The 27,735-nt window shown below is 48.8% G+C and overlaps 14 protein-coding genes across 14 annotated transcripts; 6 read left to right on the top strand and 8 right to left on the bottom strand.

The window, feature by feature from the left end:
* Window positions 1-26: 26 nt before the first annotated feature.
* Window positions 27-1,086, top strand: E1B28_004098 (uncharacterized protein; the record flags this gene model as incomplete). The annotated part of the gene is made up of 6 exons (XM_043148555.1): window positions 27-180; window positions 231-249; window positions 302-406; window positions 475-586; window positions 642-736; window positions 786-1,086. The coding sequence occupies 6 exons, from the start codon at window positions 27-29 to the stop codon at window positions 1,084-1,086; spliced, it is 786 nt and encodes a 261-aa protein (XP_043013154.1).
* A 107-nt stretch (window positions 1,087-1,193) lies between these two features.
* Window positions 1,194-5,836, bottom strand: E1B28_004097 (uncharacterized protein; the record flags this gene model as incomplete). Its single annotated transcript, XM_043148554.1, has 8 exons — window positions 1,194-1,478; window positions 1,536-1,685; window positions 1,747-1,967; window positions 2,029-2,228; window positions 2,284-2,847; window positions 2,903-4,663; window positions 4,717-4,859; window positions 4,913-5,836. 8 exons carry the CDS (start codon window positions 5,834-5,836, stop codon window positions 1,194-1,196), a joined length of 4,248 nt encoding a protein of 1,415 aa, XP_043013153.1.
* A 189-nt stretch (window positions 5,837-6,025) lies between these two features.
* Window positions 6,026-8,300, bottom strand: E1B28_004096 (uncharacterized protein; the record flags this gene model as incomplete). The annotated part of the gene is made up of 6 exons (XM_043148553.1): window positions 6,026-6,975; window positions 7,029-7,198; window positions 7,254-7,655; window positions 7,711-7,774; window positions 7,829-7,978; window positions 8,036-8,300. 6 exons carry the CDS (start codon window positions 8,298-8,300, stop codon window positions 6,026-6,028), a joined length of 2,001 nt encoding a protein of 666 aa, XP_043013152.1.
* Window positions 8,301-9,342: 1,042 nt separating this feature from the next.
* E1B28_004095 (uncharacterized protein) lies at window positions 9,343-10,643 on the top strand (the record flags this gene model as incomplete). Its single annotated transcript, XM_043148552.1, has 2 exons — window positions 9,343-9,742; window positions 10,114-10,643. 2 exons carry the CDS (start codon window positions 9,343-9,345, stop codon window positions 10,641-10,643), a joined length of 930 nt encoding a protein of 309 aa, XP_043013151.1.
* A 1,237-nt stretch (window positions 10,644-11,880) lies between these two features.
* Window positions 11,881-13,627, top strand: RPL3 (60S ribosomal protein L3). The gene is made up of 7 exons (XM_043148551.1): window positions 11,881-11,933; window positions 11,993-12,002; window positions 12,066-12,152; window positions 12,204-12,297; window positions 12,348-12,962; window positions 13,009-13,298; window positions 13,353-13,627. The coding sequence occupies exons 1-7, from the start codon at window positions 11,929-11,931 to the stop codon at window positions 13,416-13,418; spliced, it is 1,167 nt and encodes a 388-aa protein (XP_043013150.1). The 5' UTR covers window positions 11,881-11,928; the 3' UTR covers window positions 13,419-13,627.
* On the top strand, window positions 13,614-15,868 carry E1B28_004093 (uncharacterized protein). The gene is made up of 2 exons (XM_043148550.1): window positions 13,614-13,803; window positions 13,857-15,868. The coding sequence occupies exon 2, from the start codon at window positions 13,880-13,882 to the stop codon at window positions 15,788-15,790; it is 1,911 nt and encodes a 636-aa protein (XP_043013149.1). The 5' UTR covers window positions 13,614-13,803; window positions 13,857-13,879; the 3' UTR covers window positions 15,791-15,868.
* Window positions 15,869-15,883: 15 nt separating this feature from the next.
* On the bottom strand, window positions 15,884-16,736 carry E1B28_004092 (uncharacterized protein; the record flags this gene model as incomplete). Its single annotated transcript, XM_043148549.1, has 3 exons — window positions 15,884-16,283; window positions 16,335-16,520; window positions 16,579-16,736. 3 exons carry the CDS (start codon window positions 16,734-16,736, stop codon window positions 15,884-15,886), a joined length of 744 nt encoding a protein of 247 aa, XP_043013148.1.
* Window positions 16,737-17,241: 505 nt separating this feature from the next.
* Window positions 17,242-18,610, bottom strand: E1B28_004091 (uncharacterized protein; the record flags this gene model as incomplete). Its single annotated transcript, XM_043148548.1, has 6 exons — window positions 17,242-17,438; window positions 17,492-18,058; window positions 18,112-18,186; window positions 18,243-18,261; window positions 18,313-18,482; window positions 18,538-18,610. 6 exons carry the CDS (start codon window positions 18,608-18,610, stop codon window positions 17,242-17,244), a joined length of 1,101 nt encoding a protein of 366 aa, XP_043013147.1.
* Window positions 18,611-19,009: 399 nt separating this feature from the next.
* RPS7 (40S ribosomal protein) lies at window positions 19,010-20,276 on the bottom strand (the record flags this gene model as incomplete). The annotated part of the gene is made up of 5 exons (XM_043148547.1): window positions 19,010-19,130; window positions 19,188-19,415; window positions 19,468-19,722; window positions 19,873-19,940; window positions 20,274-20,276. 5 exons carry the CDS (start codon window positions 20,274-20,276, stop codon window positions 19,010-19,012), a joined length of 675 nt encoding a protein of 224 aa, XP_043013146.1.
* A 32-nt stretch (window positions 20,277-20,308) lies between these two features.
* E1B28_004089 (uncharacterized protein) lies at window positions 20,309-22,576 on the bottom strand (the record flags this gene model as incomplete). The annotated part of the gene is made up of 12 exons (XM_043148546.1): window positions 20,309-20,395; window positions 20,452-20,567; window positions 20,620-20,849; window positions 20,910-20,959; window positions 21,008-21,185; window positions 21,248-21,388; window positions 21,447-21,570; window positions 21,635-21,663; window positions 21,722-21,766; window positions 21,816-21,927; window positions 21,979-22,092; window positions 22,165-22,576. 12 exons carry the CDS (start codon window positions 22,574-22,576, stop codon window positions 20,309-20,311), a joined length of 1,638 nt encoding a protein of 545 aa, XP_043013145.1.
* A 555-nt stretch (window positions 22,577-23,131) lies between these two features.
* Window positions 23,132-24,385, bottom strand: E1B28_004088 (uncharacterized protein; the record flags this gene model as incomplete). The annotated part of the gene is made up of 4 exons (XM_043148545.1): window positions 23,132-23,599; window positions 23,660-23,946; window positions 24,009-24,170; window positions 24,220-24,385. The coding sequence occupies 4 exons, from the start codon at window positions 24,383-24,385 to the stop codon at window positions 23,132-23,134; spliced, it is 1,083 nt and encodes a 360-aa protein (XP_043013144.1).
* Window positions 24,386-24,458: 73 nt separating this feature from the next.
* E1B28_004087 (uncharacterized protein) lies at window positions 24,459-25,982 on the top strand (the record flags this gene model as incomplete). Its single annotated transcript, XM_043148544.1, has 4 exons — window positions 24,459-24,566; window positions 24,622-24,661; window positions 24,721-24,820; window positions 24,872-25,982. Exons 1-4 carry the CDS (start codon window positions 24,504-24,506, stop codon window positions 25,980-25,982), a joined length of 1,314 nt encoding a protein of 437 aa, XP_043013143.1. The 5' UTR covers window positions 24,459-24,503.
* On the bottom strand, window positions 25,959-26,694 carry E1B28_004086 (uncharacterized protein). The gene is made up of 5 exons (XM_043148543.1): window positions 26,550-26,694; window positions 26,450-26,499; window positions 26,370-26,398; window positions 26,197-26,313; window positions 25,959-26,143 (listed from the first exon to the last, which is right to left on the bottom strand). Exons 1-5 carry the CDS (start codon window positions 26,663-26,665, stop codon window positions 26,039-26,041), a joined length of 417 nt encoding a protein of 138 aa, XP_043013142.1. The 5' UTR covers window positions 26,666-26,694; the 3' UTR covers window positions 25,959-26,038.
* A 48-nt stretch (window positions 26,695-26,742) lies between these two features.
* E1B28_004085 (uncharacterized protein) lies at window positions 26,743-27,619 on the top strand (the record flags this gene model as incomplete). Its single annotated transcript, XM_043148542.1, has 5 exons — window positions 26,743-26,839; window positions 26,899-26,948; window positions 27,004-27,178; window positions 27,240-27,443; window positions 27,503-27,619. The coding sequence occupies exons 1-5, from the start codon at window positions 26,834-26,836 to the stop codon at window positions 27,617-27,619; spliced, it is 552 nt and encodes a 183-aa protein (XP_043013141.1). The 5' UTR covers window positions 26,743-26,833.
* Between the last annotated feature and the right edge of the window lie 116 nt (window positions 27,620-27,735).

Here is a 27,735-nt window from a genome sequence, read left to right as displayed (position 1 = left end):
GATGTCCGACTCGGATATTATCTTCCATGTTCCTGTCAGCGCTGACAATCACCTCCGTTGGTCTGACCTGCAAATCGTTCTTCAACCTTGGACTTGCTTCTGTCTCTGTCTCTGGCCTACATCATCTCTCAGAAGCCTTGGAAAGCGAACACCGAAATCATGGACGTGGAATCGTCACCGGTCAGTTCCACTCAATTCGTCCCACGGAAAAACTGAACGAACCCTTTTAGTTTGTAATCATATCTCAACGTGAATAACCTCGTTCCCTTCGCTATCTCCTAGTCTCAAATCATTTCTCTAGCCTCGATGATCCTGTCACCTGGGGAATCCTACCCGCTAGATACTACCTCAAGTCTCGTTTTACGCGGTGGACACTTGGTGCATCCGATATCATGTTCACCAACCCGTAATCATCATCTTCTTTGCTTCCAAAAAAAAAAACACCATTAACCGTCTTTTCTCTGGTCAGGACAGGGTATTCTCCGCCTTTTTCCGTAAAGGTCAGGTCATAGAAACATTCCGGGGGAAGGGGATCTATCAACCCGCGGTCGAGACTGCGATTGAGAAACTTAACCAGGGGCACTGGGTTGGGTTCTTTTCTGTTCCTTGCACGGTCAAAGCCGAACTCATGACTGACTTAGGTACATCTATTCGGCGAAGGCAAAGTCAACCAACCCAACACCTACCTGACCGACAAACACAACCGTTTTATCTTACCGCGTTTCAAGTGGGGAGTGTGAGTTCCCTTGGATTTGCTCCTAATCTAGCTGTTACTCATTTGGTAGAGGTCGCATTCTAACATCCACAAAGAAACCCCCTGTAGTCATTCCGATGTGGATAACCGGCTTTGACGCACTCATGCCAGAAGGTCGTCCTTTCCCCTACAAATTCTTTCCACGACTTGGCACAAGTCTCACTGTCACCTTTGGAAAGCCTCTGCCGCCCGATGCTGTTGCCTCAATCGTCGATTGTCTTCCGGCCGAGGAGCAAGATCCAACCAAGATGTTAGAGCGGGAGGTTTTTATCCGGACTCAGGTAACTTCGATGATTCATGATGCCGTAGAATCTTTGGGGAGGTCGCTCTAGGGGGCGAGCCCAGTTAGATTGTAGATTACATAGCGAAGGTAAGAACATAGACAAGATTGTGCAGGACAAAACAAAAACAAGTCGAATTCATATACATTTAGATCTCACTAGCCAAACCGGGAGGTCCTTTCTAAAGCTGGGTTGTTCAAGAAACTGGGAGCTGCTTTCACCGATTTTGGGATCCGTGCTGTTCCCACACCAGCATCCTTTGAGCCGGATCCAAGTCCGCGTAGTGAACCACCACCGCTGGCGAATTTGGCTTTTTTGTGCCCTGTAATAGTAGCACTAGCCACCGACCGTCCATTACCCCCCCGAGAACGCATCCGATTCTCCGTTTTGGCCCAATCATGCATACTGGCTCGTTGTTGATCGTTATCCATGAACCGTGAGGGCTAATTAATCCCAAACATCAGATCGTAAAAAGAAACGAATCAAGCGAAGGACCGCACCTGAACATGAATGTCATGCTCATCCGGTTGACCACGAGCGCCGCGAGGATCAATTGCCCTCCGACCACGCACTATTTTTACTGGTACAGTCAACTCCTCATCTTGTTCATCTGCCCACGATATGTCCCGCGGATCGAACGCAGTCTCTCCCTGCTCAATAGACGAAAAATTAATGGTCAAGCGAAAAGCTGTCGTCCGAAGAGAACTTCACCTCATCTATATTATTCTGCGCTGCTTGCCTTAACTCTGCTTGAATTTGCGCTGCAGTCACAACCTCTTCTTCTTCTTCTCTCTCTTCTTCAACCATCGTAGCATCTCCCATTGCTACGTCAGGGCGTCCTTCAACAAGATATGCTAAATCGTTATTATCGTCCTCATCCTGAATGCCTTTTCTATACGAATCGAAGAATGCGCTAGTCTCAGGATGGTTTCCTAGGTAGAATCACATGGTCTATCCCCCAGTTTCTTCAAGGTCAAGTTCAGAAACACACACCTAGTTCTTTAATGTTCTGTCGATCAATTTGCCCGTGGCCGTACATTTTCTGGCGGATTCTCCTCTGTTCGTAGTCATCGTTAAACTCTTCGTCGCTGTCGTCCACTCCTATGCCACGTCTCCTCTTCTTACGCCATTCACCCTCAACCACATCTTTATTCATCTTCTCAAGTTTCTGATCATCTGCTTCCGCGTGCTCCCTAAAATAAATCAGTTGTGATAGGCCGCACCAGGTAAAAGCCACAGTCAACCTACTGGAATTTCTCTAGCACCGCCTCACGATTAACGGTGTCTTCATCCATTTCCCCATCGTCAACTAGAGTCTCGAGGGTCTTATCCTGATCCTCATTCTCATCATCTTCTTCGTCATCGCCTCCTTTTTTCCTCACAAATCCGAACATCTCCTCCTCATCACTTTCTTGAGCTTCAGCTTCTACGAAAACTGACTTCTGTGGAAGTAGACCTTTGTCCTTGGGTACCTTGTCTTTGCGAGATTTGAATGGATCGCGTAAAGCTGTAGACATGGCAAGCTGAGGTGCACGAGCATCTCCTGAGGGTGAAGAAGATTGTCTCTTCTTCATCAGACGACGACGAGATCTGTTCGACGGTGAGTCCACTAGTGTACCATCAAAGTCAAGGGTTGCAAGGGAAATATTGCTGAATGGTGTTCGCACACTGCTAGACGCCAAGCTGGCCTCCGAGAGTGTACGTCTTTGCGAAACCAAAGCCTGGCTAGGCTGGCGCGAAATTGAGTCTATTTGGGTGGGCAGGGGTCGATAGATATCAGGAGTTCCTTCGGGACGTGTCTGAGTCAAGAACCTAAGCCAAAAGTTAACGACCAGTCTATGGCATAAAGAATGGGAATCGAACTAACCCTGCATCGTTGACATACAGTTCCGGTCGTTTATGGCATTGTTCATCGGCCCTGTCTATCACCCAACCTTGCTCCTTCTCAAATATCTCATCCGCCTTACGTTGTAGTTGATCATCCACTAACAGTACTGGTCGCGCGTCGACGTCCTGAGTCAAGCCCAAGGAAGGAGGTGGCTTCAGCGTGCCTAAGTGCCTGTTTCGAGATGAGGGAGAGTTCTGCGTAGTTGAATCAAACAAATCGGCCAAGCCTCCTTGTAGTGGTTTAGGAACCGCGTTCTCGAACTCTTCATCGGAAAATTGAGAGAACTCCGCGTTAAGTCGTGGGCCTATGAGGTTCAACGCGGGTTCAAGGGTTGATGTCGGTTCCCCCCCGGAAGAAGCGGAGACGGAATCTGGTTCGACTTGGTGTAGGCGATTAAAAAAAGAGTCTGGCGAAGATAGCAGCGCCTTCCTGGGTTCCAAAGGCTGTAGAGGTTGCCTCTGTAACCCTTTGTGATCATTTTCGTCATTTTCTTCATCGCTTATCACCTGTCCGGGTGACATGGATAGACGACTTGATAGACCCTCCTCCAGTCCAAACAACGACCCTTGTCGAGAGCCTAACGAAGGTCGAGAAGCGGTGGAAAGACGAACAACAACTGTGTTCTCTTTGTCTTCGCTTCGGTCGTACATTCGTCGTGTGTCGTTCTCCTTGTCATACTCGTCCTCTGTTCCACCCTCGAACGATGAAACCGAGCCACGACGAACTGAAGGCATCTTGACATCATCATCCTTGACTGTCGCTGAAGGAACGGCAAGTGCTGGCGAAACGTTTTCGTCATTCTCCTCTTCAGAATCCGAGTGAACAGTGTGAATCGTGGCCCTCTTGGTTCGGGGACGTTTCAACGGTGCATCCTGAGAATGCCCCTTATTGTCGAGAGTGTTGACCATCGTGATGTCAACATCAGCGTCTTCACCAACCTCTCCAACCTCTGGATCAGGACTAGCACTACCCCGATATCGTTCCTCTTGATCGGAATTCCAGTCTTCATCACTACCTTCATTTTCATCTTCGTCCTCTTCCTCCCCTTGTTCATCCTTAGCTTTTCTTCGTTCGTCGAAAGACTTTTGCAACAATTCGTGCATCGACTCTACGGGTACATGATCGTTCTGCTTCATCTCCGGAAGCATACCACCGTTGCGTAGCCATTCCGCTTCCTTCTTGTCTCTTACCGATTTCCCAACTTCTTGAACCCGTTGCATTAAATCCTTGTTTATATCACCCGGAACCATGGTTTTCTTGCCTCTCTTGGCACTCAGCCGAGAGTGAATACGGTTACGATGCGCAGAAGATGTGCTAGCAGAAGGGACACCATGCGTTGCGGGGTTTCTCTTCGTGCCGGTTGGTGGGGTGGCTGAGTCGACTATCTGAAGATCGCCCTCGTCATCTACTTCACCAGCAATCGGTCGAATCTGGTTCATCCGAGCTAGTAAAGCGAGTTTTCTCGCGTGCAGATCTCGTCTCTTGTCGTCAGACTCCGGCTTGGAGGCTGCCTGTACATTGGCTACGACATTGCCAAGTTCAGGAAGTTCATCTTCACCGTCGGAGAATCGTCGTTCTGCCAAAGACAAGGCGAGAGAGGGAACATTCCGTCTTGGATTCAAAAGACTTGGATGTGTATTCTGCGGCCTTTTATCTAGTGATAGGGGAGAAGAATATTCTGAGATGGGGCTCGATTTGGGATCTCCTTTAGGAGGATTGGATAGTGCTCGTTGGGTTTTACTATCTCGGTGTCAGCCATTTTACATAAGTATCGTTTAGTGACTGAAACAAACCTGGTGTCGCCAATAACTGACTTGGCCCAGCTAGATAAAGTGAAATTCTTGCTCGGTTCGGCTTGAGTGATGTGGACTTCCCGTCCAGCCTTTATACGGTGACTTTCTTTTTGCATTTCCTGTTTCTCTTTCTTCGTGAGGCCCTATATTTTCCGTTCAACAGAGACTTTAGGCCTCCCAAACAGTGACCTCCTACCTTAACCCTCTTCCGTTCCTTATTTTGGGGCCTCGACGTGCCTCCTGGTTTGAACGATGTAATCTGATCATCCTCAAATGTAAGAGGAGGAACATTCCTACGGGCGGATGCCCCTCGATTTCCCTTCTGTTGTTGTTTGTTGGCAGGTATTCCATCTCCAGCCGTAGGTGGGGTGAACGAAGAAGCGCGTGTTGGACGAATGATAGGAGAAGGTTTAGTGGCCGACGATTCTTCCGGTTCTTCCTGTTCAGCATCAGACTCCTCGTTTTCATCCTCGACACGCCCCGAAACGCGTCTCTCGTTCTTCACCGGGGAGGAGTAATGCTCCGTGTGGAGATCCGACGGACCTTGGGCAGACGAACCCCCAGTTGTGGAGGATCCGCCAAAGATATCATCCAGCAATGGAGCCGGTGGCGTACCAGCGCGTTGAGAAGAACCGGCTTCATTGGCTTCCCTTTGTTCTGCGATTAAAGGTTTGGGCGCTGAGACTGGTCTGGACTTTGAACTACTCGTTCTTTCCCCACTCTCATCATTCTCAGCATCATCTATATCATCGTCTCTGTCCATGTCGCGTAAATTCCGTCTCCAAGAAAACTCAAAGCTAGGGAACGCGTCTGAACTTGAATTGACATTCTCCCCTTCGTCGACGTAGCGCTGGCGGTCACCTGGCGATGAATGTGGAGGTTCTGAACTTGGCGGTATCTCCTCCTGGGTGTTTACTGGAGCAGTCCAATAGATACTGCCTATATTTGCGGTTGCAGAAGAGGAAGAGGACGAACGGCGATGCTCGGGGTCCGCCACCGTCGACGAATCTCGTGGTCGTCCATAGGTTTTCGTCGGTCGCTTCACGGTCGCTATTGCATGTGCAGGAGGGGAGGAAGCAGTGGAGTCCGCAACAATGGAGTCCTCCTTGGTTAAAACCATTTCCCTTTGAGAAATGCCCACCAAGGTGGAAAGAGAGGTTAGGCTTGATGATGGCGTGAAATGTAACGCTAGAACGGCGTCACATTGTGACCAACGCGTTTTTGGTAAGTAACGTCATGGAGTTTGCTAAACACGTGAAGATACGCTAGCAAGACTATGTACAATTCTTCAGCCAGTCCCTTGATAGATTCATATGGTTTCAATTTCTTCGTACGCAGGTGGTAGTGCATCATCTGAATTCATATGTCGTCGTCCAGTCTGTCCAGTCTGATTCCGGAATCTCGCAGGCTGCAATGCCTGCCTCAGCTGACGGCTTTCTTCGGACAATTCCTCCGCCCTTCTCCTCAACTGCGTCTGTATTGCAATAGAATCGGCTTCTAACTGTCGTAGCCTTCTTCTGAGTCGTTGATTTTCCCTTCCCAGTGTCCTCTCCGTCTGCCTCTGTGTATCCCGCTCTTCACTAACAACCTGGAGCTGGGAAACAGATTCTGACAACTCCTGTACCTGGATCCTCAATCGGGAGTTTTCTCGCGAAATGTCTTCATTAATCAACATCTGTAACTCTTCATTTCCGCCTGCCGATGGAAGGTGTACAGAGTCACGCAACTCGTGTACTTGTCGTTGTTGACGATTCACCTCTGCCCTTAGCTCCTCTTGCACAATTTTTTGAACTTCGGTCTCCGCGAGTGAATTCCGCAGCTTCTCTGATAAGTCTTCCACCTGCAAATGAAGCGAGATGTTCTCTTGCTTGACCTGTTCCGCCACCTTCGCAGACTTTCGAAACTGCGAAAGAAGTTTATCACGGTCTTGCAGTTTCGAGCGAAACTTTTCCACCCTCCCCGATTCTTCGATGATTTGAACTCGAGCTTGATCAAGTTCAGTCTGTAGACGTTGTTCTTCTTGGAGGGATGAACGTAGAGTTTCGTTCTCTCGCCCAAGGATGGTGAGCGTTCTTTTCATCCTCTGACATTCCGCCTGTAATGCACTGACATCGTCAATCGAGGCTTCTGGCTTATATTCCTCAGGTTTTGGCGGAACTGTTGGCGTTTTCGGGACGGGTATATCAGCACATTCTCCCCGTTCAGAAGCATCAACGATCCCGACTTTTGTCGGTACCGGTGGAGGCTGGTCTTCTTTCTCTGCCGAAATGAGCGAGACTTAAAGGCTTAAGATCTGAGTGATCGTTACATACCCGACATCCTCAGATCGGTGGGGTCGTCTACATCTTGCCGGAGACGAGACAACGATGGTGGCAGGACCTGAGGAATATCCAAACCAAAGAGCGCACGGTAAACAAGGAAAAGAGCAATTGAAAATCCTTTCCGGGAAAGGTGGCCGGTCTGCATTGGATCAGCTAGATCCCTGGAAGGAGGTTGGTCTCGGCTATGATGGGTTATGGATGATGTGTATGACTGACCACAGGGCGGATAACTCTCTCTCTGGTAACGTTGAGTGAAGAAAGAACGGCACAGCAACATCTCCGTAAACAGCATCATCTCCAACTGCCTTCATCTCTTCAAATTTCCGTTCGGCATAGTCCAAAAAAGAAGGAGACAGGGTCCAATTCGCGAGTTCTGTTTGAGGTATCGTGCATTCAGCCGTGAATGCATTTGTTCCAGCCGCCCGGCCCTCAGCTGGAGTTTTGGAGAATGTCTCTAGTGAATCAAATGTTTGATCACATGTTTGATCTCGTAGCCTTGAAGGTATAGATGAAGGCAGATCGGTCAACGTGTGGTCCAGGAGGCCTTGCACAAGGTACATTGAGAGGCAGAACTCGGGGAATCGCAGAGATCCGTCCTTGCGTTCATCAACCAGATCCCTGAGGCAAGCATATCAGCGATGATTTTACGTAGAGCAGGAGACAAAATATAAACCATATTGCAGACAGGGTTGAACATGAGAAGCCGGATTTAGACCACCATCGCCATGCATTCTCGCCTGTGTCAGACGCGTTAAGTGGGTAGAATCCTGATCATAAGAACAACTTTCCACTCAGAGAGCCGTCGCTTGCCCCAGCACGTTCAAAAATCTTCCGATATTGTCGCTTATTATGAGTAGAAAGTGGCGGAAACTGCAGATATTTCGGGTCTTTTCCGATGGGCCAAGCTAGACTTGCGCTTTTTAAATACGCCAATGGGCCATCTAGGGAACGTGAATTGGCTGAGATCAAAGAAATTATATATTTCCAGCGATACTCACCTTTGTTGGTCAGGTCCTTCTTGACAGTGACCCCACGCTGCGCCCATCCAACCAGTCTCAACGCGACCTTTACTTCACCTCTCGTTAAATGCCCTTTCGCCTTCACATCTGCTATGCGCCATATTTCAAAAAGAACTCCAGGTGTCAATCCAGATGACGAGAGGATGTCCACTGCGGGTTCAGCTTCCAGATACTCGCTCTTCGAGCCATTTTTCTGGAGAACATGATCCACAAGGTCGACTTCTTCGGGGGAGGACGAATGCATGGCAGGAAGATCGGTCAAGAAAGAGATAGATTCCTTCCCAGAAGCTGTTGAAGCTCGCACTGCAGTGGCATATCCAAAACCAAAAGCGCAGCACCTTGAGAGCGAACAGGCCGATACGCGGAAAATCGGATGCTATTTCCGATCAACCGAACCCAAACGGCCCGGGCTCTAACTGCCCTGAGTTAGCCAATCATATATCGTTGTTCAAGCGAACGCTATGTAAACCGCCACCAGTGTTGAGCAAGTCACTGGCGGACAGTAGCCGGAGTCATGTGTAGCCGCCAAGCTACTGGCGGACACGTTTTGTAGCTGCTGTCACTCGGCTATCATATATCAGGGCCTCCTCTCGTATTTACTGCATCTACATGTAACTACAGTCTCTATTGGAATATAGCGTCCTCTGTATCTGGGTTATCGTCGTCATCGTCACCTTCTACATCAATATCCAACCACTGAAATACTAATATCTCATCATCGAGACCTTTTCGAGCATTGTTCTCCCATTTCTCGACCCAGAATGGTTTCAAAATGGTTTGGTGAAGTCAAAAAGATTGCTGTACTGATGAATCCAGTCGTTCCAGTCTGAAGTCGTATATGTATAGGTGGGAGTTGAGAGGTTAAAATATTGTACATAGAAGGGCTCGCGGCGGCGCGATCATACGAACTAATTAAGCTTCCTTGGGCAGGCGGGGCAGGCGGACCGGGAGCGGGCCACTGCCTTTCCTGTGTCCGCCACAGCGGTCACAAGGGTGTCCGCTACTGATGCGTCGGCTAGGCTACTGGCTGGACACCAAAATGTAGCTGGGACAATGTGTCCGAGCAACACTGACCGCCACCGCTCTGTAAGATTAGAGATCTGTTAGTTGTCAGCGGCGATCGGGCCCGAGCGCCGCCAGGTCCAGTCGAGCGAATGAGAGTCCACTCACCTTCCCACGGCCCTCGCTGCCTTTCTTTCACCGTCGTCGTCGACAGCCCGCACGACATACCTGCTTGCCACACTCTTTCCCAAATTTTCTTGACCCTCATTTACGCTCTCTTTTTAATGTCTCGTAATCTTCACAACCTGAACATCAGTAGTAACCCCAATGCTACCGCCAACAACCTACCACCTCTTCATTCGTTACATCTCCCTCACTCCAACAGACCCAGAGAACCACCAATTCAAACCTACCAACCAACCAACCCACCATATCTCGCGTTTCCTCAACCTCATCACCCTACATCCAATACCACCTTCCCTCACCCAATTCCCCACTCTGTACACCACCCACATACCAACAGCCACTTCGAACCCTTTCGCCCTTCACACCCACTACCTGCACCTCACCAGAGACTCTTCAGCAACGACGAAGCCGTAAACGCTTTCATTGCCAATAAAGTCAACAGAGCATCAAGCATTCCCGACATAATACCAGGCTACAAAGGCAAGGGTTTCCTCGCAGGTTAGTTTTCTCCCCTCCATCAATAGCACTGGTACATTGTCGTTACTGCTATTGACCACTTGCCGTTTCTCGCTGTTCACTTGCTTGCTGTTTTCCCGCCGTCTGCTTGCTTGCTGCCTTTTTCTTCGCTGTCTGCCTGCTTGCTGCCTTTTCCTCGCCGTCTGCTTGCTTGCTTGCTGTTTTCTCTCGCTGTTCACCTGCTTGCTGTTTTTCTGCTGTCTGTTTGCTTCTGCCGTTTTATTTGCTTGCTTGCTGCCTTCTTGCTGCCACTTGCTTGCTGTTCTTCTCGTCGTTCATTCGCCTCCTTTCCACCTACTTTCCCACACAGCAGATCTTATGCTGACAACCGCCTCTCCCAACTGCGTTACCAGCCCCACCCAAGCGGATTGATGCAGCCATCAGCCGTCTCGATTACATCCCCTACCCAGCGGTGATCAAAGGCCAAAACGTACCTGGCTTGCACTCAGCTGACGACGCCCTGGTACTCTCAGAGGGAGGTAACCTGATTCAAAAAGGGCTAGATGCTGCAGGGGATGACTACATCTCTGAACATGACTGGACGCGGGCAGCAGAGATTGTGGAAGCATGCATGCGCATCCTTTGGGACCTCACCCGTTCTGAAGCGCTCAACAGTCACCATCGTATCGTCCGACAGATGTCCGGCGAACTGGGTTGGGACGTTGCGCGTCGCTACGACAAGGAAGTTCGTAAAGCTTATGCCATAGAGAAGTCCATTGACATCTCGGAATGGCTCGGCCAGTACGCCAACAAGGCAATTTTAATCCAAGCCTCCAAACGAGCAGCCGCACTTGACTGGGAAGCTCCCCCTCCAACAAAACGTTCCTGTGATAGTGATGCACCCTTCCGCGATGAGGAACCACCATTCCGGGGTTGGGCTTAGCGGTCTTGGTCGCCCGCAGTTGGGTCATGGTGGTTTGTGGGTGAGCGGGCGCCCAAGTTTCGCCTCTCGTGTCCGTACGCTTCGCGTACCAAGCCCAAACCCTTGTCCCTGAGAGGACCTGAGAGGACGGCTCATGAGACGAGACTGGATTGTCAGCGGCGATCGGGCCCGAGCGCCGCCAGGTCCAGTCGAGCGAATGAGAGTCCACTCACCTTCCCACGGCCCTCGCTGCCTTTCTTTCACCGTCGTCGTCGACAGCCCGCACGACATACCTGCTTGCCACACTCTTTCCCAAATTTTCTTGACCTCCCACCCACCCATCTTTCCACAGTATGAACTGGTGGCATGATCCACACTCAGTGCATTACACTGTATCCGGATCGCTTATCATGTATCTTAGTACCTGCCAGGACACTTTCCTCCAGGTCTTTCTTGTGTCATCCCGAGCACTGAGGCCCTCCTTATCATGTGTTACTCATACCCCAAAGCTTATATTCTTGCTAATTTACGCATCCCACTTCAACACAGACAGTAGCCTCTTCATTATATTGGCATCAGTTAAACACTAATATTCTCATACTTACTACGTTCAACCCATCCAACGACTAAATCACCGCTATCGCCGAAATGATACAGGTAAATCACCAGAGGCAACAGCAGGCGCCCTCCCACCCAGCGGGCGCCCAAGTTTCGCCTCTCGTGTCCGTACGCTTCGCGTACCAAGCCCAAACCCTTGTCCCTGAGAGGACCTGAGAGGACGGCTCATGAGACGAGACTGGAAGTCTTAGAGAGCGTCAAGTTAGTGAGCAAAGTCTCGAGTAGCCGCATCGCTTGAGCTTGAGACTTGGTGCGAAGGCATCCATCCATTCAAATGTTTTCTTTCTAGCTGGTCTTGGGTTGTGTCGAATCAATCTATATCTCTGCTGGTGACCAGCTGCAGGTGAACGGATCGGGCGAACGTTGAACGCATGATGTGCCAGGGAAAAATTCGATAAGGCCCCGTTCTGCACATCGGATAGGATAAGATTCTGCAGGGTTGGGCCTGCCAAAAAATAGTAAATCATCCTTATCCTATCATAATCCTATCCTATCTTATCCGACGCAGAACGGGGCCTACTGTAAGTCGTTTACCCGGCCCGCCGGCGTTCTATATGAAGCACGTTCACCCGTGAGAAACAACTACACAGTATCAAAGCCACTAACCGGCTTTTGCCGAAGGGTTCCATCGCGGGGAAATCTGTGGACGCACTCGAAATATACTCCCCCCGCCGTCCTCAAGATCAAGATGAGGTACGTCCTATCCGCTTCCTCAGATGGATAGAATATTCACTACTTGATCTTTCTCATAGTCACCGTAAGGTTCGTCCTCAGTCGTACCGTTCAATGTCCGAAATCTTGGTTTTCTTATGAGCCAAACAACAGTACGAAGAGCCTCGTAGCGGTTCCCTCGGATTTTTGCCCCGTAAGCGTGCTGCTCGTCACCGTGGAAAGGTCAAGTCCTTCCCTAAGGTACGTTAGACGACTAGATTGTTTCGCTTTACAATTCTCAAATCTTGTTAGGATGATCCCAAAAAACCCGTTCATTTGACGGCAATAATGGGATACAAGTCTGGTATGACCCACGTTGTACGCGATCTTGATCGTCCAGGCTCTAGTGAGTAGCACTTGCACTTGATCTATACTGGATTCTCAAGTACCTTGCAGAAATGAACAAACGTGAGGTTGTGGAGGCGGTCACTATCGTTGAAACACCACCCATGATTGTCGTTGGCGTTGTCGGCTATGTCGAGACTCCCCGTGGGCTGCGCACTCTCACCACGGTTTGGGCCTCGCACTTGTCTGATGAAGTCAAACGTCGCTTTTATAAGAATTGGTACCGCTCCAAGAAGAAGGCGTTCACCCGCTACGCTAAGAAGCACGCTGAGGATGGTGGCAAGTCAGTTGCGCGTGAACTCGAGCGTATTCGTAAATACTGCACTGTCGTCCGTGTTTTGGCACACACCCAGATCCGCAAGACTGGTTTGAGCCAGAAGAAGGCTCACCTCATGGAAATCCAAGTCAACGGTGGCTCCGTTTCAGACAAAGTCGAATTCGCACACAACCTGTTCGAGAAGCCGTTCGAAGTCAGCACCATCTTCGAGCAGGACGAGAACATCGATGTTATCGCTGTTACGAAAGGTCACGGTTTCGAAGGCGTTACACACCGATGGGGAACCAAGAAGCTTCCACGCAAGACCCACAAAGGTCTTCGTAAAGTTGCTTGTATCGGTGCTTGGCATCCTTCGAAAGTCATGTTCTCGGTCGCTCGTGCTGGTCAAAGTACGTATCAATTCTCAGAAACGAGGTATGACTAATTGTTCGACAGACGGTTATCACCACAGAACTGAACTCAACAAGAAGATCTATCGCATTGGTTCAGGCGAGGACCCGCACAACGCATCGACAGAACACGACGTCACTAAGAAAGCCATCACACCGATGGGCGGTTTCCCCCACTATGGCATTGTAAAGAACGACTTCTTGATGTTGAAGGGCTCAATACCTGGAACCAAGAAGCGTATCATCACTCTTCGCAAGTCTCTCATGGTCCACACATCACGGAGGGATTTGGAGAAAGTTCAGCTCAAGTTCATCGATACTTCCTCTAAGTTTGGTGTAAGTTTTTGTTTTGCTCGTATTGCTTTGAACGTTGGCTAATTTTGTCTGCAGCACGGCTCTTTCCAAACAATAGAAGAGAAAAAGGCGTTCTTGGGAACGCTCAAAGCCCGTGCATGAGCTTCTATTTCGTAGTTATGTGTTTATGCGTTTATGTAGTACCGCTATGATCTGCTACATCTCTTCTCCATATCACGACGCACCCACACCATTCATAATGTCATCAATAGCTAGGATCGCGTGAAATATGTAGGAAAGACGATGTCTGTCCGCGAACAAAAAAGAAAATGAATTGTAGTTGACAGCTAGCGCTGTCGCTTAGTCTTGACACAAGACTGCGTGCACTGTAAAGTCTCCACGCTCCATAGACGCTTGTGGCGGCTTGTTCCAGTGCCTCCCAGTACATAGTTGGATTTTGCCTTCCAACACCGTCCTCGCCACCACCTCCCCTCAGCCCGAACCTTTTTTCGGGACGCCAGGGCCCTATCTTTGAATGCAAGTCGCGGTAAATGATGTTTCTCTGTAGGTGGTGACATGTGCTCAAAAAACTCGAACAAGGATGACTGCATTTTCTATTATTGATGCTCAAAGCGTTTTCGCTGGGCTCACTCTCCAGTTTGACGACCCATCAACGTCTTCGCAAATGTTTACTACGCCATACTTCACAGCCGGCAAAAATTACACGTTTTACGTCGAAGGCCCTCCCCCGTCTCCGTGGCCGACACAATGCAGACGGGGCCAGCTTCCGGAATCACCCACCTCCCATACCTACACAGAAGACATCTCAAGTAGGAAGCGTAAAAGAGAACGGGGTAGTAGCTGTAGAGGTCAGCGGTGTAGAGGATCCAAAGACAAAATCTTCGCGTCCAGTCGACGCGCAAGAACGCAATTCTCTTCGTCCTGTGAAGGACAGAATATTCTGGAACCGGGAGCACCCAATTGTTCGAGAGCACCCCATGTATATCTCGGGAAAATCCAATCATCATCTCCCAATAACACCTCTCTACGGAGGCAAATTCTGGAATGGAAAGAAATTCCTGCCCCGCCATCTTCAACACCAGCCTACCGCCGACGCCGACACGACTACTCCGAAGCTAGATACCGAAAACTCTTCCGTTTTGTCGTTCTATCAAAACCTTCATATTATAGCCAACACCCAGTCAGTTTCCGAGGCATGGAAAGCGTATTCAAACCTTTTGAACTCCCCCGCTCCAGAGGGCGATTGTGGGCGTCCAAAGATACCTTTCCAACATCTTCATCGACTATGTCGACTTTTTGCCAGCAGACATCCCAAGACTCGGACACAATTTCTTCGTCTTCTATCAGTCCTGTGCACCCTCCGCAGAACAGGCGGAATCATTCATCTTCATGAGTGGAATGCCCTCATCGCGCATGCTGGAGAAGGATGGCGAAGAAATCGGCCAGAAGAGTTTAAACTGGCGCTAGACGTGTTCAATGAAATGTCTTTGGGATTGCCTCCTGGAAGTACATTTTCTCCTTCAGATCACCCACCTCTCGACACTTCTCAGCCAGTTCAACCCGATATCTATTCTTACAACACTTTGCTGAGCATCGCAGCGAAGACGTTGTACCCTCCTACTCTAGGACGGGCAACTACCCTCATGCGTTCTTCAGGGCTCCCCCCAGATAGAATAACTCACCTTTCTCTCCTTACTTTCTTCTCCGCGACCACGAATCTGTCGGGCGTCCGGTCCACTCTTCACAAGATGCGGCAGCAAGGCTTGGAGCTTGGTCTCGACGGTGTCACTAGTTGCATCTGGGCCTACAATCTCGCCGGACGTATGGATATCGTGGACTTGATCTATCGTGTCCTCAAGCATAATTCCATCTCGGATCCGAGGCTGAGAAACGCCAACTTCGATTCTGATCGAATAGCTGACAGTCTTCGTACGCTGGAGACCGAAGGCATCCTCATACCGGAAGAGATGATCCCCAACGAAATCACTTTCACAGAAATGATCCAGGCGCTGGCTTATCATGGAGATTTACACGCGGCTATCAACGTCTTTTTAGACATGTTATCTTCGGATAACATCGAAGTGGGGGCTCCCCTCGTACGCGGAGAAGATGGACTTGAATATCACACGAAGTATTCTCCCACCTATGCCGTCTTTCGAGGCCTCTTTCTCGGGTTCTCGCGACACGGGACCACTGAATCTACATCCCAAACTTGGACGTTGGATAATCTCCGCGAGATATATCGTGATTTCATGGCTTTCCCCGAAATCATCCACCCTTCCCCTTTATTACTCTACTGGATCTTACTCGCGTTTGATAAGACCACAGGGCATGACATCAATATCATTAGAAAGGTGTGGCTGGAAATGGAAGCTCGATTTACTGACAATTGGGGAGGGCGCATGGGGCGGTTGCGGACTATCATCTTCTCTGAGGATGCGCAAACTCACTTGGAGCATATCGGATTTCGTGTTACGCCCCCCGCATCGGAGGAGCCTGGTGAATGGGTTTAGGGAGGATTATTTAAACAGTACCTTGTTTACAATACCGCTTTTAATATTACAAAGTCCGATTTCTATATTGGAACTGTTTGTTGGGGGCCGCTCCTAGGCTTTGGCTTTGGCTTCATGCTCCTTCCTCCATGAGAGATAATCATCCCAATCAATGACACATTGGCTGCTTTGATACCTTCGTAGCTTCACACTCCTTCGTATATCTTCTGTGATGGTGCCATTCCAGCCAGCTTTCTGAATGGCGCTATCTACAGCTTCCACCTTATCCCAACCTTGTTCAGGTATGACCTCTGGTAAGTAAGTCGCAGTGAAGTTCTGCTTTCGAGTCAATCGTGGAAGGTAAGAGGATGATGAGAGAGGCGAAGGGGTTGTAGATGACGACGATGAACTGTTGAGAAGCGACGGGTGAGGAAAGCTAATATGAATTCCGTGCACTCCAATTGTCCAATCCAAATACGAGTCGGCATCCTCAAAATCTGTTAACAGAGAAACACTAGGCGACATCATTGAACATTGGACGTTGATGTGTCTGGATATGACTCACCAACACTCCAGATTTTGTAACTCTGACCGGTCGATCTTTCTGAATCTCGAGTCGCGAAAGGCGCTTGTTAAGGCGTAATCAGCCAACCCTTCGTAGAGGGGTTGAGGCTCGAAAGTCCCTATGCATCCTCTTAATCTGGAGCGTCCTGAACGAGATGAACGTGTGTTCCATGTTATAAAGAGTGGGCTACAGAATCGAGAGATCACGAATCGAGCATGATGAGGAAACAGTTAACCACACGTACTACGGGTCATCAACGAACGTGGGGGCGATGGGGGTTGCGGAAGGAGATAGTGCACAGTACAGAGAGTCGAATGCGTAATAGCAATGTTCAGGAATGCAAGCTTGGGTTTTGGACAGAGGAGCGGAGTCTTTGGCCGGGTCAGGTGGGATGAGCGACATAGAGGAGGAGGGTAGCAGGAACAATATTGGAACTGAGATATGGATGACAGGTCGGGACAGGCTGTTATCTATTTATTCCAGTCACAGCATCCTTTAAAAAGAAGTCCCTAGGGAAGCGTTACATGTACGAATAAGAAACTATTTACTAGGAGGCGGCAATATAGAGTAGGATAAATCAGAAGGCTAGGGAAAATAGAGGAGATCAGATAGAGGGTGGTACTCAGATACTGTGGGATGAACTCGCTGTTGGGCTGCATAGAGTAATGATGATCATGACATGAAAGAAAGTGAGGAAAACATTGAAGACTGTGGATGTAGCTGAGTGAGAAAAGAAAATATCGATAAGTATAAACCATTGGCGGGGAAAGGAGAGTCAAGAAGAAACACAGAGTCGGAAAGATACAAACACGCGAACATGAGCAGATGGACAGCACGAGCACAGGGAAAAAATGAAAGAATGAAAATGCGACAACAAAGAAAGGCGACGTGTGGGTGGCTTGTGCCTCTAGCAACAACCCCACCCTCCCGCCGACCTTTCTGCTTTTTCGCGAGCCTCCTCTTCTTCAGCCTGGGCTGTCCATGTAGGTTTAGCAACGGTTGTCAGAAAGACGCTATCCCGCTTCTTCAGCTCGTTCTCCTTCTCAATTACATCCTTCTTCTGGATTATAGCGTAAATCACGTGGTCGAAAAGATTCTGGATACCTAAAAATCATTGAGATAAGACAAGCGTATCGGCTTGTCCTGACCGAGCTTACCGATGTCGTCCTTGGCAGAAACCTCAAATAGCTCCATACCCTTACTAAGTCCCCACTGCTGTTCCTCGTCATCTTGGCCCTCGTCTTCCTCATTGATACTGTTGCTGCTTGTATCTAAGAGTTCGCTGTAGCCTCCAGTCTGAATGCTAAAGGGTGCACCGAAACGAGACATTTGTGGTCTGGCCCCCGTTGTTGTGTTAGATCGCGTTAAAGACGATGCACCAGTTCTTCTTGGGCGAGCGGGAGCTGCGGTATTACTGCGTTTCAAGGCAGAAGGACGATCGGATGGCAAGTCCAAGTAAGGTATCGTTTCGGATGATGAGTGGGTAGGGGGTGACGGAAGTGTTGGGGATCGCATACTGGGAAATGAGGTGAAACGGGGTCGAATATACGAGAGTGTAGATGGTTGGGGAGGAGGTGGTGGCGGTGTAGGCGGTCGAGGGGGAGGAAACCAGTTGTGTATTGACAACCGAGCGAAATCAGGTGTAACCTGTCTCTGACAATGCAAGTCCGCCTTAGATCCAACAATGTAGATAATTAAGTCGGGTGGACAGTTCTTCTTGAGTTCTGAGCGAAAAACGTTAGAACATACAATCAAGAGGAGCTTATTGGTATCCGACCTGCTAACCACCCTTTGATATCCTCGAAAGTTGAAGCATTGGTGATATCGTACAGTACAAGCGCAGCATTCGCTCCTAGAAGAGAGTGAAGAATGAAATCGAGTCGAACTTCAGATAGAGATCAAACCAACCACGATAGTACATGGGGGCCTGTGATTGACATTAATAGTTGGCACAGGAAAGCAAACAACGGAAACGCACCATGCTACGAAATCTCTCCTGGCCAGCCGTATCCCACAGCTGCAGCCGCACCTTCACACCATTGACATAGACCTTCTTCGTTACAAAAAATGCTCCGCTCGTAGAAGTCGTGTTCTTAGGATCAAATTTATTTTGGGTATATCGTTGTAGGAGACTGGTTTTTCCGACACCTGGGAGACATATTGAGGATGAAATGAGCGCGTATAGGTCCGGACGAGAAAGTACCAGAGTTGCCCATGATAACTATCTTGCTGTCGATGCCTTCTTGTTCATATCTGGACCTTGAGTATGGGTTCATGTTCGGATCCTATTGCGATGCTAGACAGCGGAGAGACCAGTAGAGAGGAAGAGGAGTAACGGGAAGGAATGAAGGTAGGGGGAAGAATAGAAAGAGAAGGGCCCAACGGCCGCGAGGGCGTAGGAATAAAGGAAAGACGAGAAGAAGCTGAAGAAGGAAATGCAAATCTGGCTCGGCAAGGCAACGCCCCTGTTGAAACCGACTACGCCACGTGACGTCTCTCCGCTTGCAAAGTTTCTCCCGCACGACACTTTCGAGCGAAGAACAATAAAAATCTCGGAGCTCGAGTTATAGGAGTACACAGACCACCAAACTGGGTAACATTATAAAAAATGCCATGCATCATAATGTCAGAGATAGAGTCATAATGGCATAGCATAGAATGTAAGATCCGATAATCTACTCCTGCGCAACCACCGGGAACTCGAATACAACGTCCTTCCCTGTCAGACGGCGGTAAACCGATGAGAAAGAATCCAGCTTGTACTCCAGAACGTTAGCATCTTTCGAGTCGAGAAAACTGTGCAATGTGACGCATAAATTAGAGAATATGATGAAACATGACCTAAATACTCACACTCTCAGGAGTTTCGATCCATCCACAGCTACACGAGTCCGCTTGCCAACAATTTCTGTCGGGAAGACGAGGTCCTCAAGGATCTTCTCGTGTACGTTGGTAAGAGTCCGGCTACGGGGTCGCTTTTGCTTGACACGGGAATGTTTCGTGGGTTTGCGCAGCATCCGGCGCTGAGCGACGAATACTACGTGCCTATCGGAGAATTTCTTTTCAAGTTCCCGAGTGAGCCTGTGCAATTACTCAGAACCCATTCCATTCCAAAGAGCCAACACAAGCTGACCTCTGCTGCACTTTGTGGAACGCCTTTAATTGGGGGATGGGAACAAAGATAACAATGGCCTTCTTTCCACCTCGGACATCGACTTCACGGGCGGCTGAAATTTGGAGTGGTCGAAGTTCAGCCTTCAACTCAGGTACGTTGTTTTCGAGGTCGATGAGAGCCTGAGCGACATTGGTTTCCGTCTCGTCGGGGGGTGTTGTGGGTGCGTTTGCGGTACGTAGAATCTTGTTGTTGACCGACATCTTGACGGTAGCACTAGATAGTGTAAAAACGTCTCAATCAACATCTGGAGTCTCGTTTGCCAATCCAACCCTTTCCATCACTCTTTTGACCAATCTTTCTCCAAAACACTTCAATGGTCCAACAGCATTTCCCCGTAACATGGAAAGCAAGAATATCACTTACCAGGCCTCTTGATGGACGGCGACTGTGGATTTTGGGGGATGTAGACTTGCGTTCGGAGGATGTTGCGTCTAAGCAGAGCCAAATAAAGCGTGGGATCTGAGCTTTACGACCTGCTTTGTCATTTCGGAATATTTCGCTCATCACTGCTTCATCTTCAGCTACATGAAGCGGGGCTCATCATGCATCAATGTTGAACGTTTGAACCCCCGCTGTCTAACGGGGTCCCCGCGACTCGGAATCGATATTGTCCAACGTGAGTGTGAGTGGCGCCGAAATTGAAATGCATATACTTCTACTATTAGAATAACTACGTTCGTCAGTCCATTGAAGAAAGAAACAGTACCGGATTATTGAGGGTGAAGTTTAGCAGTCCACCTTGCAGCTCAAGTATTATGATTTACCATCTGAAAAACCAAGCATTCCCCCAAAGACATCTCTAATGACCTCCCGCATGCGTACAAACTCCGAATTTGAGTAACTCGACTATATCCTTTGGTCCGCGATAGAACCAGGCGCACAGTACCTTGTTGATCTCGTCAATAAACCTAGTAACCGGAATCGACTACTATTGCGACGTACGATCATAGCATAAAATCCGACCATCGCAACTCCCTCAGCCCAGTTTGTCTTCGCGTCTTGAGTGACATAGTTCACCAAGAAGCAAGATCCGAAGAGGATCGCGATCTCGAAGAAATCTGGTAACAGACTCCTCGGCATCATTCGAGTCCCACAGAAGTCGAGACATACCAAATAACAAAGGAAGCGGTCTACCCATCCACCAACCAAGTAAAACTATAGCCGGCATCCAGAACAGGATAAATTGAATGGAAAGGTCAATGGCCTGTGCTCTTGCTAACCTCGCTGGGGGGTTTTCTTTGCCTCGAAGAGCTTGGATGACATATCGGACGAAATAGCCGAGCGCAAGAGCCCCGTCTGCAGAGAAAGAAACGAAAGGGAGAAGAATGAGCCCGAACCACCTAGAACACCAGCCAGGTCAGTGCCAGAAGAAGAAAAAACAGAGCAAAGAGTTGACTCGCTCCTCCGGGATATTGCCTTCGAGTCTAACGACCTCAACGCTATCTACCAGCTTTGTCTTGTCAGCGGCGGCCACAATGAGACGTGCATCTCAACTTACCCAAACGGCGGTTGTAGCCATCAACCCCAGGGCAACAATCAGCATCCCAATGCAGACCCACTGGTTAAGGGCGGGCTCCGACTGAAGTAGATACTCTTCTTCGTTCCTCAACGACATAGGAACCTCCATTTCTTCGTCTCCAGGTGGGTTATGGAGGTAGAAACGAGAAGAAATGTACCTTTTCATTGAGCAAGGATTAAGAGAGCGTCAACAATGCGACCGAATCAAGGATCAACATACACGACTAAAAGAATCACCGCTAGACCGCGACTCATCATCAGAAATGTGTGGCGTGTGGTGTCATCAACTCCATGGGTTGTCGGGGAGTCAGAGCGATCTATGACACTAAAGAAAGCACCAGGTAGGAGCAGCGATAACACTCTGTTTGAAATAAGCTTGTCAACGGCTTGTATGATGTGAGAATAGATGGCTTGCACACCCCATAATAAGTAGAGTATGATTGAGTTGCGTAAGATGAGGATGAAGGTCTTGGTGCAACAAACGCGCGCCGTCAACAATGAAAGCTGTCCCCGGGACTAGAAGGAGATGCAACAGGATGACACCTTCGTGTCCAACTATTAGTTAACAGGAGAAAAGCAAGGAAGTAGAGCGAATCCAGAAGCTTACCAATAATAGTCGCCTGAAGCAGCTTGATTCTGAGACGGAGTGGCCATGGGGCATCAGAAATTATCCACAAAGAGACGGGCCACTTACTCGCACTTGATCAGCAAAATTACCGCTAACGTGGCTTCCACGGCACTGCGTTATCAGGGTCAGTAATCGATACCGGAATCCGTACGCGACGTACTTGTTCAACGTAACGACGATGAGGTCCCCAAGGTCCTTTCCGACATAGAAAGACATTTGTTCACCACCGTAATCAAAGAACTTCTGGAGTGGCATGACTGCAAGAAGGGAGACTGCCACCAGTATCAGAAAGCCGGTCCTTAAACGACCTCGACATTACGCACATAAAAATATGAGGGGATAAGGGATACCAAAGGACCCCCCCTCATGGTGTCGACTGGCGTTGTAAAAGTGGGCGACCCATGAGATGGGTATGAAGACGACGAAGGGGTTAAGCCCTGTCCATAAACATATAATCAGCAACGCCAACGCCACTCTCTCCCAACTAAAAGCGTGCGGCACGAACTTACACGAATGAAGTGCTATCCCCTTCAGACTGGCCAGTACTCCGATTTTCTTCTTCCCTCTCCTAAAAAATCGGTCTCCCAGCTGGGCGCTGCCTCTTTTGGTTGCGTTAGTCGTGTTGTGACCGTTTAATGTAGTAGCATTGTCTTCGGTCTGAAAGCTTGAATGGGACGTAAAACGGCCATGCTGGAATCTCAACATCGACTCCTGGCGATTCTGATGGACTGAACCGCTGCGGTCGTGTCCGGTACCAAGCAGTGCCCTAGCCTCCTCTGCAGGTTGTTGTGATAGTCGCTGGCGAGGCACTTGAGCTAGCCCGTCAGGCGTAACGTACTTGGGCTCCTCGTACGATTGCGACATTCTGTGGTCAACAGTGTGGTCATCGCCGTCCGAAGTAGTATATCTACCCTGCAACATCGTTGTGTAGGGAAACCTTGTTAGTAGTCTCCCCTAGGCAGATTATCTGTGTGCTGGTCTGAAAGCCTGCAGGTTGGGAGAAGGGATCCAAAGGAGAATGATAGGGTCTATCTCGGTCTATCAAGAATATAACCTCGACGGTTCGAACTCATTCAACAAGGGTCGCCGAGTAAGACCTAAAATTACTTCCATCAGTACTAAGGTATACGGCAACCCGCGGTCGACTCCGTCAGACGTTATATGTAAATCCGCGCTTGGACAAGGACCAACTCACCTCCGGGGACTCGAATTCGCTTCTTTGGAAATCCATATTCGTTTGAACAAACCTTTGATATAAAGAAGCACTGGTGGCCGGCGCCACCAGTGGAGTATATTAGGTCCCACTCCTTGGGCGCTGGGCGCTGCACTGGGTGCCTAAGGCTACCCCCGCTCTGCACACGTATATTTGGCCGAGCCAGATTCTCTGAAATGGTTGATACATTGGGGCTGCCGAGTCATTCCATGGATAAAGAAAACACGAGTGGATAGCTTTCGACGACCGTAATCGAACAATTTTCAAGATTTCGTTGCTCGTAGCCGCTTGAAATCTTCAATCCATTGCTTCTCAAAGTCTCCCTTCACCAGGATCGCGAATGTCAAATGCCCATCGTTCAGTTCCAGACCATCGACAGCACCGTCCTTGGGCATGGCGGCATTACAGATATCCCGTAATGTCATGTTTTTCCCGACCTTCAGAAGCCGTTTTCGCTTAGTGATCGCATAAACGACCAATGATCCTTCCACGTAGGTTCCTCGTCTATCCCATGTAGGCGATTGACCTTTTGGGGGGAACATGACTTCTAGGTGTGCTGAGAAGGGCGTGTGCTCAACGAATTCGGGTATGACATCGTATGTACCGTGTTCTGGGTACTCGAGGTGAACTGGGATGATGAGAGATTTGTAGGTTGGATCTTCTGGATCGAAGTAAGGGTAGTTATCTGGAGGGGGGGCATTAGGTTGTGAATTGACAAGAATGTTTCGTTTCTGTGAATAGGATGATTAACGATGACTTGCGATCCCGTTCGTTGAAAGGTTAAGAGCTACCTGGAGAGATTGCTTAAGCCCGAATTTGATCAACCTCTCCTTTCGTATCCGTTCGTTCTTCTCTTTCTCCTTTCGTTCCTTTTCGGATTTATTTTTCTCGGCCTTTTCAAGCAGAGCTCTCATTTCTTTCTCTTCCCGGATCGCCAGAGAACGTTTACAGCAATCGATTGCCTCTTCAAGACGCTCCAGCTCCAATAGAGCCTGTGCCGACCGATAATGTGCCTTTAATGATCTAGGATTGACGGTCAAAGCATTAGCACAATCCCTCAACACTGAACCATAATTATCTGGAAGCGTATTCAAGGCGTTAACCAAGAAAAGATCCACCGTCGAACTGTTGATGACTCACGAAGGGCTAAATTACACGCAGCCATGTTACACAGGAGCTTTTCTTTCAAAACGATATCCGTCGGCTTGGCTTCAATACCCTGTTTATAGAAACTCAGAGCTTCTCGGTACTTTTTCCCTTTGAAGTATTCATTCCCTTGTTCCCTGAAGTTATCAGCAACCTCTGATATATTCAGAATCCGATTAAATGGCGGCATGAAGATGGCGCATACCATCCGGAGGTCCTTCGTAGGCCAGGCTCTGTAAGGCTGCTATCGTTGGATTGCTTGGAGCATCTTCGGGGAGAGATTTCATGAAAAGTGGCGTCGTGTCGAATTCATCGAGCTTTTGTTGTAATGTTTGAGGATCCACGGTCTGAGGTCCTGCAACACCAGTCATTATTTGAAACCCGAGGGGTTGCTGGATGAAGATGAAGAAGTTTCTCTCGCCGCGGGACCCCTGTAAGCAGACTCAATGACCAGCCTTAGCCTAGTACCACTGCAGTCATTCATTCAGAATGCAACATGTTATCCGCCCACTCAACATCGCATTGAATGCTAACAGAAAATACAGATACCTGGTTTGATGTATTGATTATTTATTGTCCTAGGTGACACTGACTTCCCGAAATACAGGCTCCTGAAGTTTCTGTGGACCACCTTGTAGTCGGTGCGGGTAAGAGACATCCACTAGCACTTAGCCTCAAATATCCATCATCTCTAATTGTTTTCCAGGTGTGGTCGGTCTTGCTGTAGCCCAGAGGCTCTGCGAAAATTTCCCCTCCAAGTCCACTTATGTTATTGAGAGACACACTCGCCCTGGAGAAGAAATTAGGTACGTATCCCTCCTTCTAGTCACAGTCATGAAGAGCTGAATGGTTGATAGCTCTCGTAACTCAGAGGTCATTCATTCAGGGCTCTACTATCCGCCAGAATCTTTTAAGACTCTGCTCTGCATCCGAGGACGCGACTTGTTGTATCAGCGTTGTCATGCTCATCACATACCACACCGAAAAGTAGGAAAGCTCGTGGTCGCTACCAAAGAGCAACGATCGTATATCGAGAATCTCTACCAGAAGTCAATTTCACTGAAATGGCCTCCATTGACACCATCATCTGAAACGAAACCTGCTCTGCCTACGAAACTGATTTCGGGAGATGAAGCGCGCATGTTAGAACCAGACCTGTCTCCAGATATTGTGGCCGCACTGTGGTGCCCAGAAACGGGAATAATAGATTCACATTCTCTGATGGAGAGCCTCGAAAAAGAGATTATCGACTCTGAGAATGGGGAATTGGCCTATGCGACGCAAGTCGTGCGATTGGACCGCTCTGAAGGAAAGGAGGATAGTGGATGGATAGTACAGACTGTAACCGGGGATGGGAACATACAAGAACCTAACGCTATCCTGGCTCGAACCTTGATCAATGCATCGGGTCTTTCAAGCACCTTCATTCTTAATTCTATCCTGCCACCAGAACAGCGTATTCCAATTTTTTACGCTCGGGGGTCTTATGTTTCCTACAAGGGACCAGGGATTTCTGAGGTTTCACATCTAATATATCCATGCCCTGAAACAGGGCCCAACGCACATGCCTTCCAGTCATTAGGGACACATCTCACTCTCGATTTGAATGGTAAAGTTCGATTTGGTCCAGACATTGAATGGATATCACCTCCGAGTGATAACCCTTCGCACATGGACTTTTGGACGAAGTGTCTAGTTCCATCCGACTCTAGGACTAAGCAGATGCATCAAGCGGTGACCAAATACCTGCCCGACGTGCTGCTAGATAACATGCAGCCTGACTATGTGGGGATTCGGCCGAAACTAGGGCCTCCAGGATCAGATTTTCAAGACTTCGTGTTCCGAAAAGATTTTGCTAGAGATGGGAGGATGAACAGTGGGCGGATGTTTAGCCTCTTAGGAATAGAAAGCCCGGGATTGACTTCCAGTCTTGCGATCGCGGAGTACATTGTGCAAGAGATGTTGTAGTTCCATTTCGTCGTGAATGACATGTATGATTGAATACAACCTCGAAGTACAGTGATCTATGCGCGTGCAATTACTTTAGGTTGCCAAGTGTTAATCTTCGGGGCCACGGTATTGTACGGTTTGTAGGCTCCTCGAGTGCCAGTGAGATTTTCTTGCCATGGCTAGAAAAGGACGATGAATGGTAACTCGGTTGATTAAATGGTTTTGCGCTTACAGCTTGCCAGGGTTGAGTCATTCTCTTAATTAGTGCATCTTCTGCGGGAGGATGGGCACGGATATGTTGTAGCCAAGCATGCCATTCGGGAGGAACTTGAGATGCATGATATTCGTGCTTCATGAATTTTTCGTGAGTATTTCCCGTTGCTCCAGAGTTGAATGACAACATACCTGGGCAAAATCTACCCATCGGTGACGACCTTTGAACCATGACAATGAACGTCCATAATTGAGTCGACGAATTCACATACCTGGTATTTCTTCAGTTGCATCCATGTTCTCGAAATACCGGTTCCCAAACCTGACCAACTTTTGAGTCCGAGAGAGAAAGAGTGGGCCAACAGAACGCACGCATCAGTCCCAACCAGTCTGCCAGACTTAGCATCACCAATATATTGCATCTGCCTCCACCATTCCCGAAGGCCTACTCGTCGCAAATTGCGGATAGTTCTGTGAAGTGAAACCATGATTGGTTCGAGTGGATGTCGGAACGCTAAGCGACGGACAACATTTCCATTCCTGACCAAATTTCAACACAGCCAAATACGGCCAGAAATTTGCCTTCGGGACGCGACGCGCATCGGTACACAGTATAAATCTTCTCCCCAGTCCCTATATATCTGCTCCTCGTCGTCATGGCCGTGAGTTATATTTGACCGCAAAAGACCATTCTTTTTCATTTCCTTCTGTTGCAAAACAGAGTCGTTGTTCTAGTGTCTTCCGCGCTTTCTCCCGGACAGCTTCAGTAGGGTATGTCAATCTTTCTACTTACGTTGGGTAGTTTAGTTCTCAGCATTCACTATAGCTCGTCCAGGATAGCATCTTCCTCTAGACGACTTGCAACGGCCACAACTTCCACTCAAACGGAAGCACCTCCCCCGCCTCTATCAACATCTAAGGATCCCCACATCAACCGGATTGTCGATGACATTTCGGGTCTTACCTTACTTCAAGCAGCAGACCTCGTAGCGACTCTGAAAGTGTGTCATGAAACACCCTAATTGTGCTCAAACGACCAATTTCTCTCTGTTTTCTGTATAGTCTCGGCTCAACATTCAGGAGATTGCCGTGCCTGCAGCTGCACCTGCCGCGACATCCGCAGCTGCACCTTCAGACGAACCGGTAGCAGAGAAACCCCAAGAGAAGACCGTCTTTACCGTCAAACTCGAATCTTTTGATGCCGCTGCAAAGGCTAAAATCATCCGAGAGGTCAAGGCTCTCGTTCCTAATCTCACATTGATAGACGTGGGTTTACGATCCGACCTGGATGTTGTTACAAGTACTGATGCAACAGTCAAATTTAGGCCAAGAAATTCGTGGAATCGTTACCGCAGACTCTCAAAGAGAATCTTCCTAAGGAAGACGCTGAAAAAATGAAAAAGACCTTCGAGAGCTTAGGTGCCGTCGTTAAACTAGACTGACCTCGATCGGAGTCAGAGCCATGAACACGATAGGACGAGTTCAAGTTGGGGCAGTAGGTGAACATAATAAAATACACGCTTAGTCGTAATGCGAAGGGGATAAGACAGAAAAGAAT

Source organism: Marasmius oreades, chromosome 2 (assembly GCF_018924745.1).
Source record: "Marasmius oreades isolate 03SP1 chromosome 2, whole genome shotgun sequence".
Taxonomy (NCBI): Eukaryota; Fungi; Basidiomycota; class Agaricomycetes; order Agaricales; family Marasmiaceae; genus Marasmius; species Marasmius oreades.
Note: the sequence above shows the minus strand (reverse complement) of the source record. Positions and strands in the feature narration are given on the sequence as shown.

Bases quoted from the DNA above. Each gene is read 5' to 3' on its own strand.
- RPL3 (XM_043148551.1), top strand. The intron at 12,153-12,203 runs GTACGTTAGACG...AAATCTTGTTAG, and splicing joins AGGTCAAGTCCTTCCCTAAG to GATGATCCCAAAAAACCCGT. The intron at 12,298-12,347 runs GTGAGTAGCACT...AGTACCTTGCAG, and splicing joins TCTTGATCGTCCAGGCTCTA to AAATGAACAAACGTGAGGTT.
- E1B28_004093 (XM_043148550.1), top strand. From the start codon at position 13,880: ATGCTCAAAGCGTTTTCGCTGGGCTCACTCTCCAGTTTGACGACCCAT.
- E1B28_004086 (XM_043148543.1), bottom strand. From the start codon at position 26,665: ATGGTTTCACTTCACAGAACTATCCGCAATTTGCGACGAGTAGGCCTT. The intron at 26,314-26,369 runs GTATGTTGTCAT...AAATTCATGAAG, and splicing joins GATGGGTAGATTTTGCCCAG to CACGAATATCATGCATCTCA. The intron at 26,144-26,196 runs GTAAGCGCAAAA...GTCCTTTTCTAG, and splicing joins TGACTCAACCCTGGCAAGCT to CCATGGCAAGAAAATCTCAC.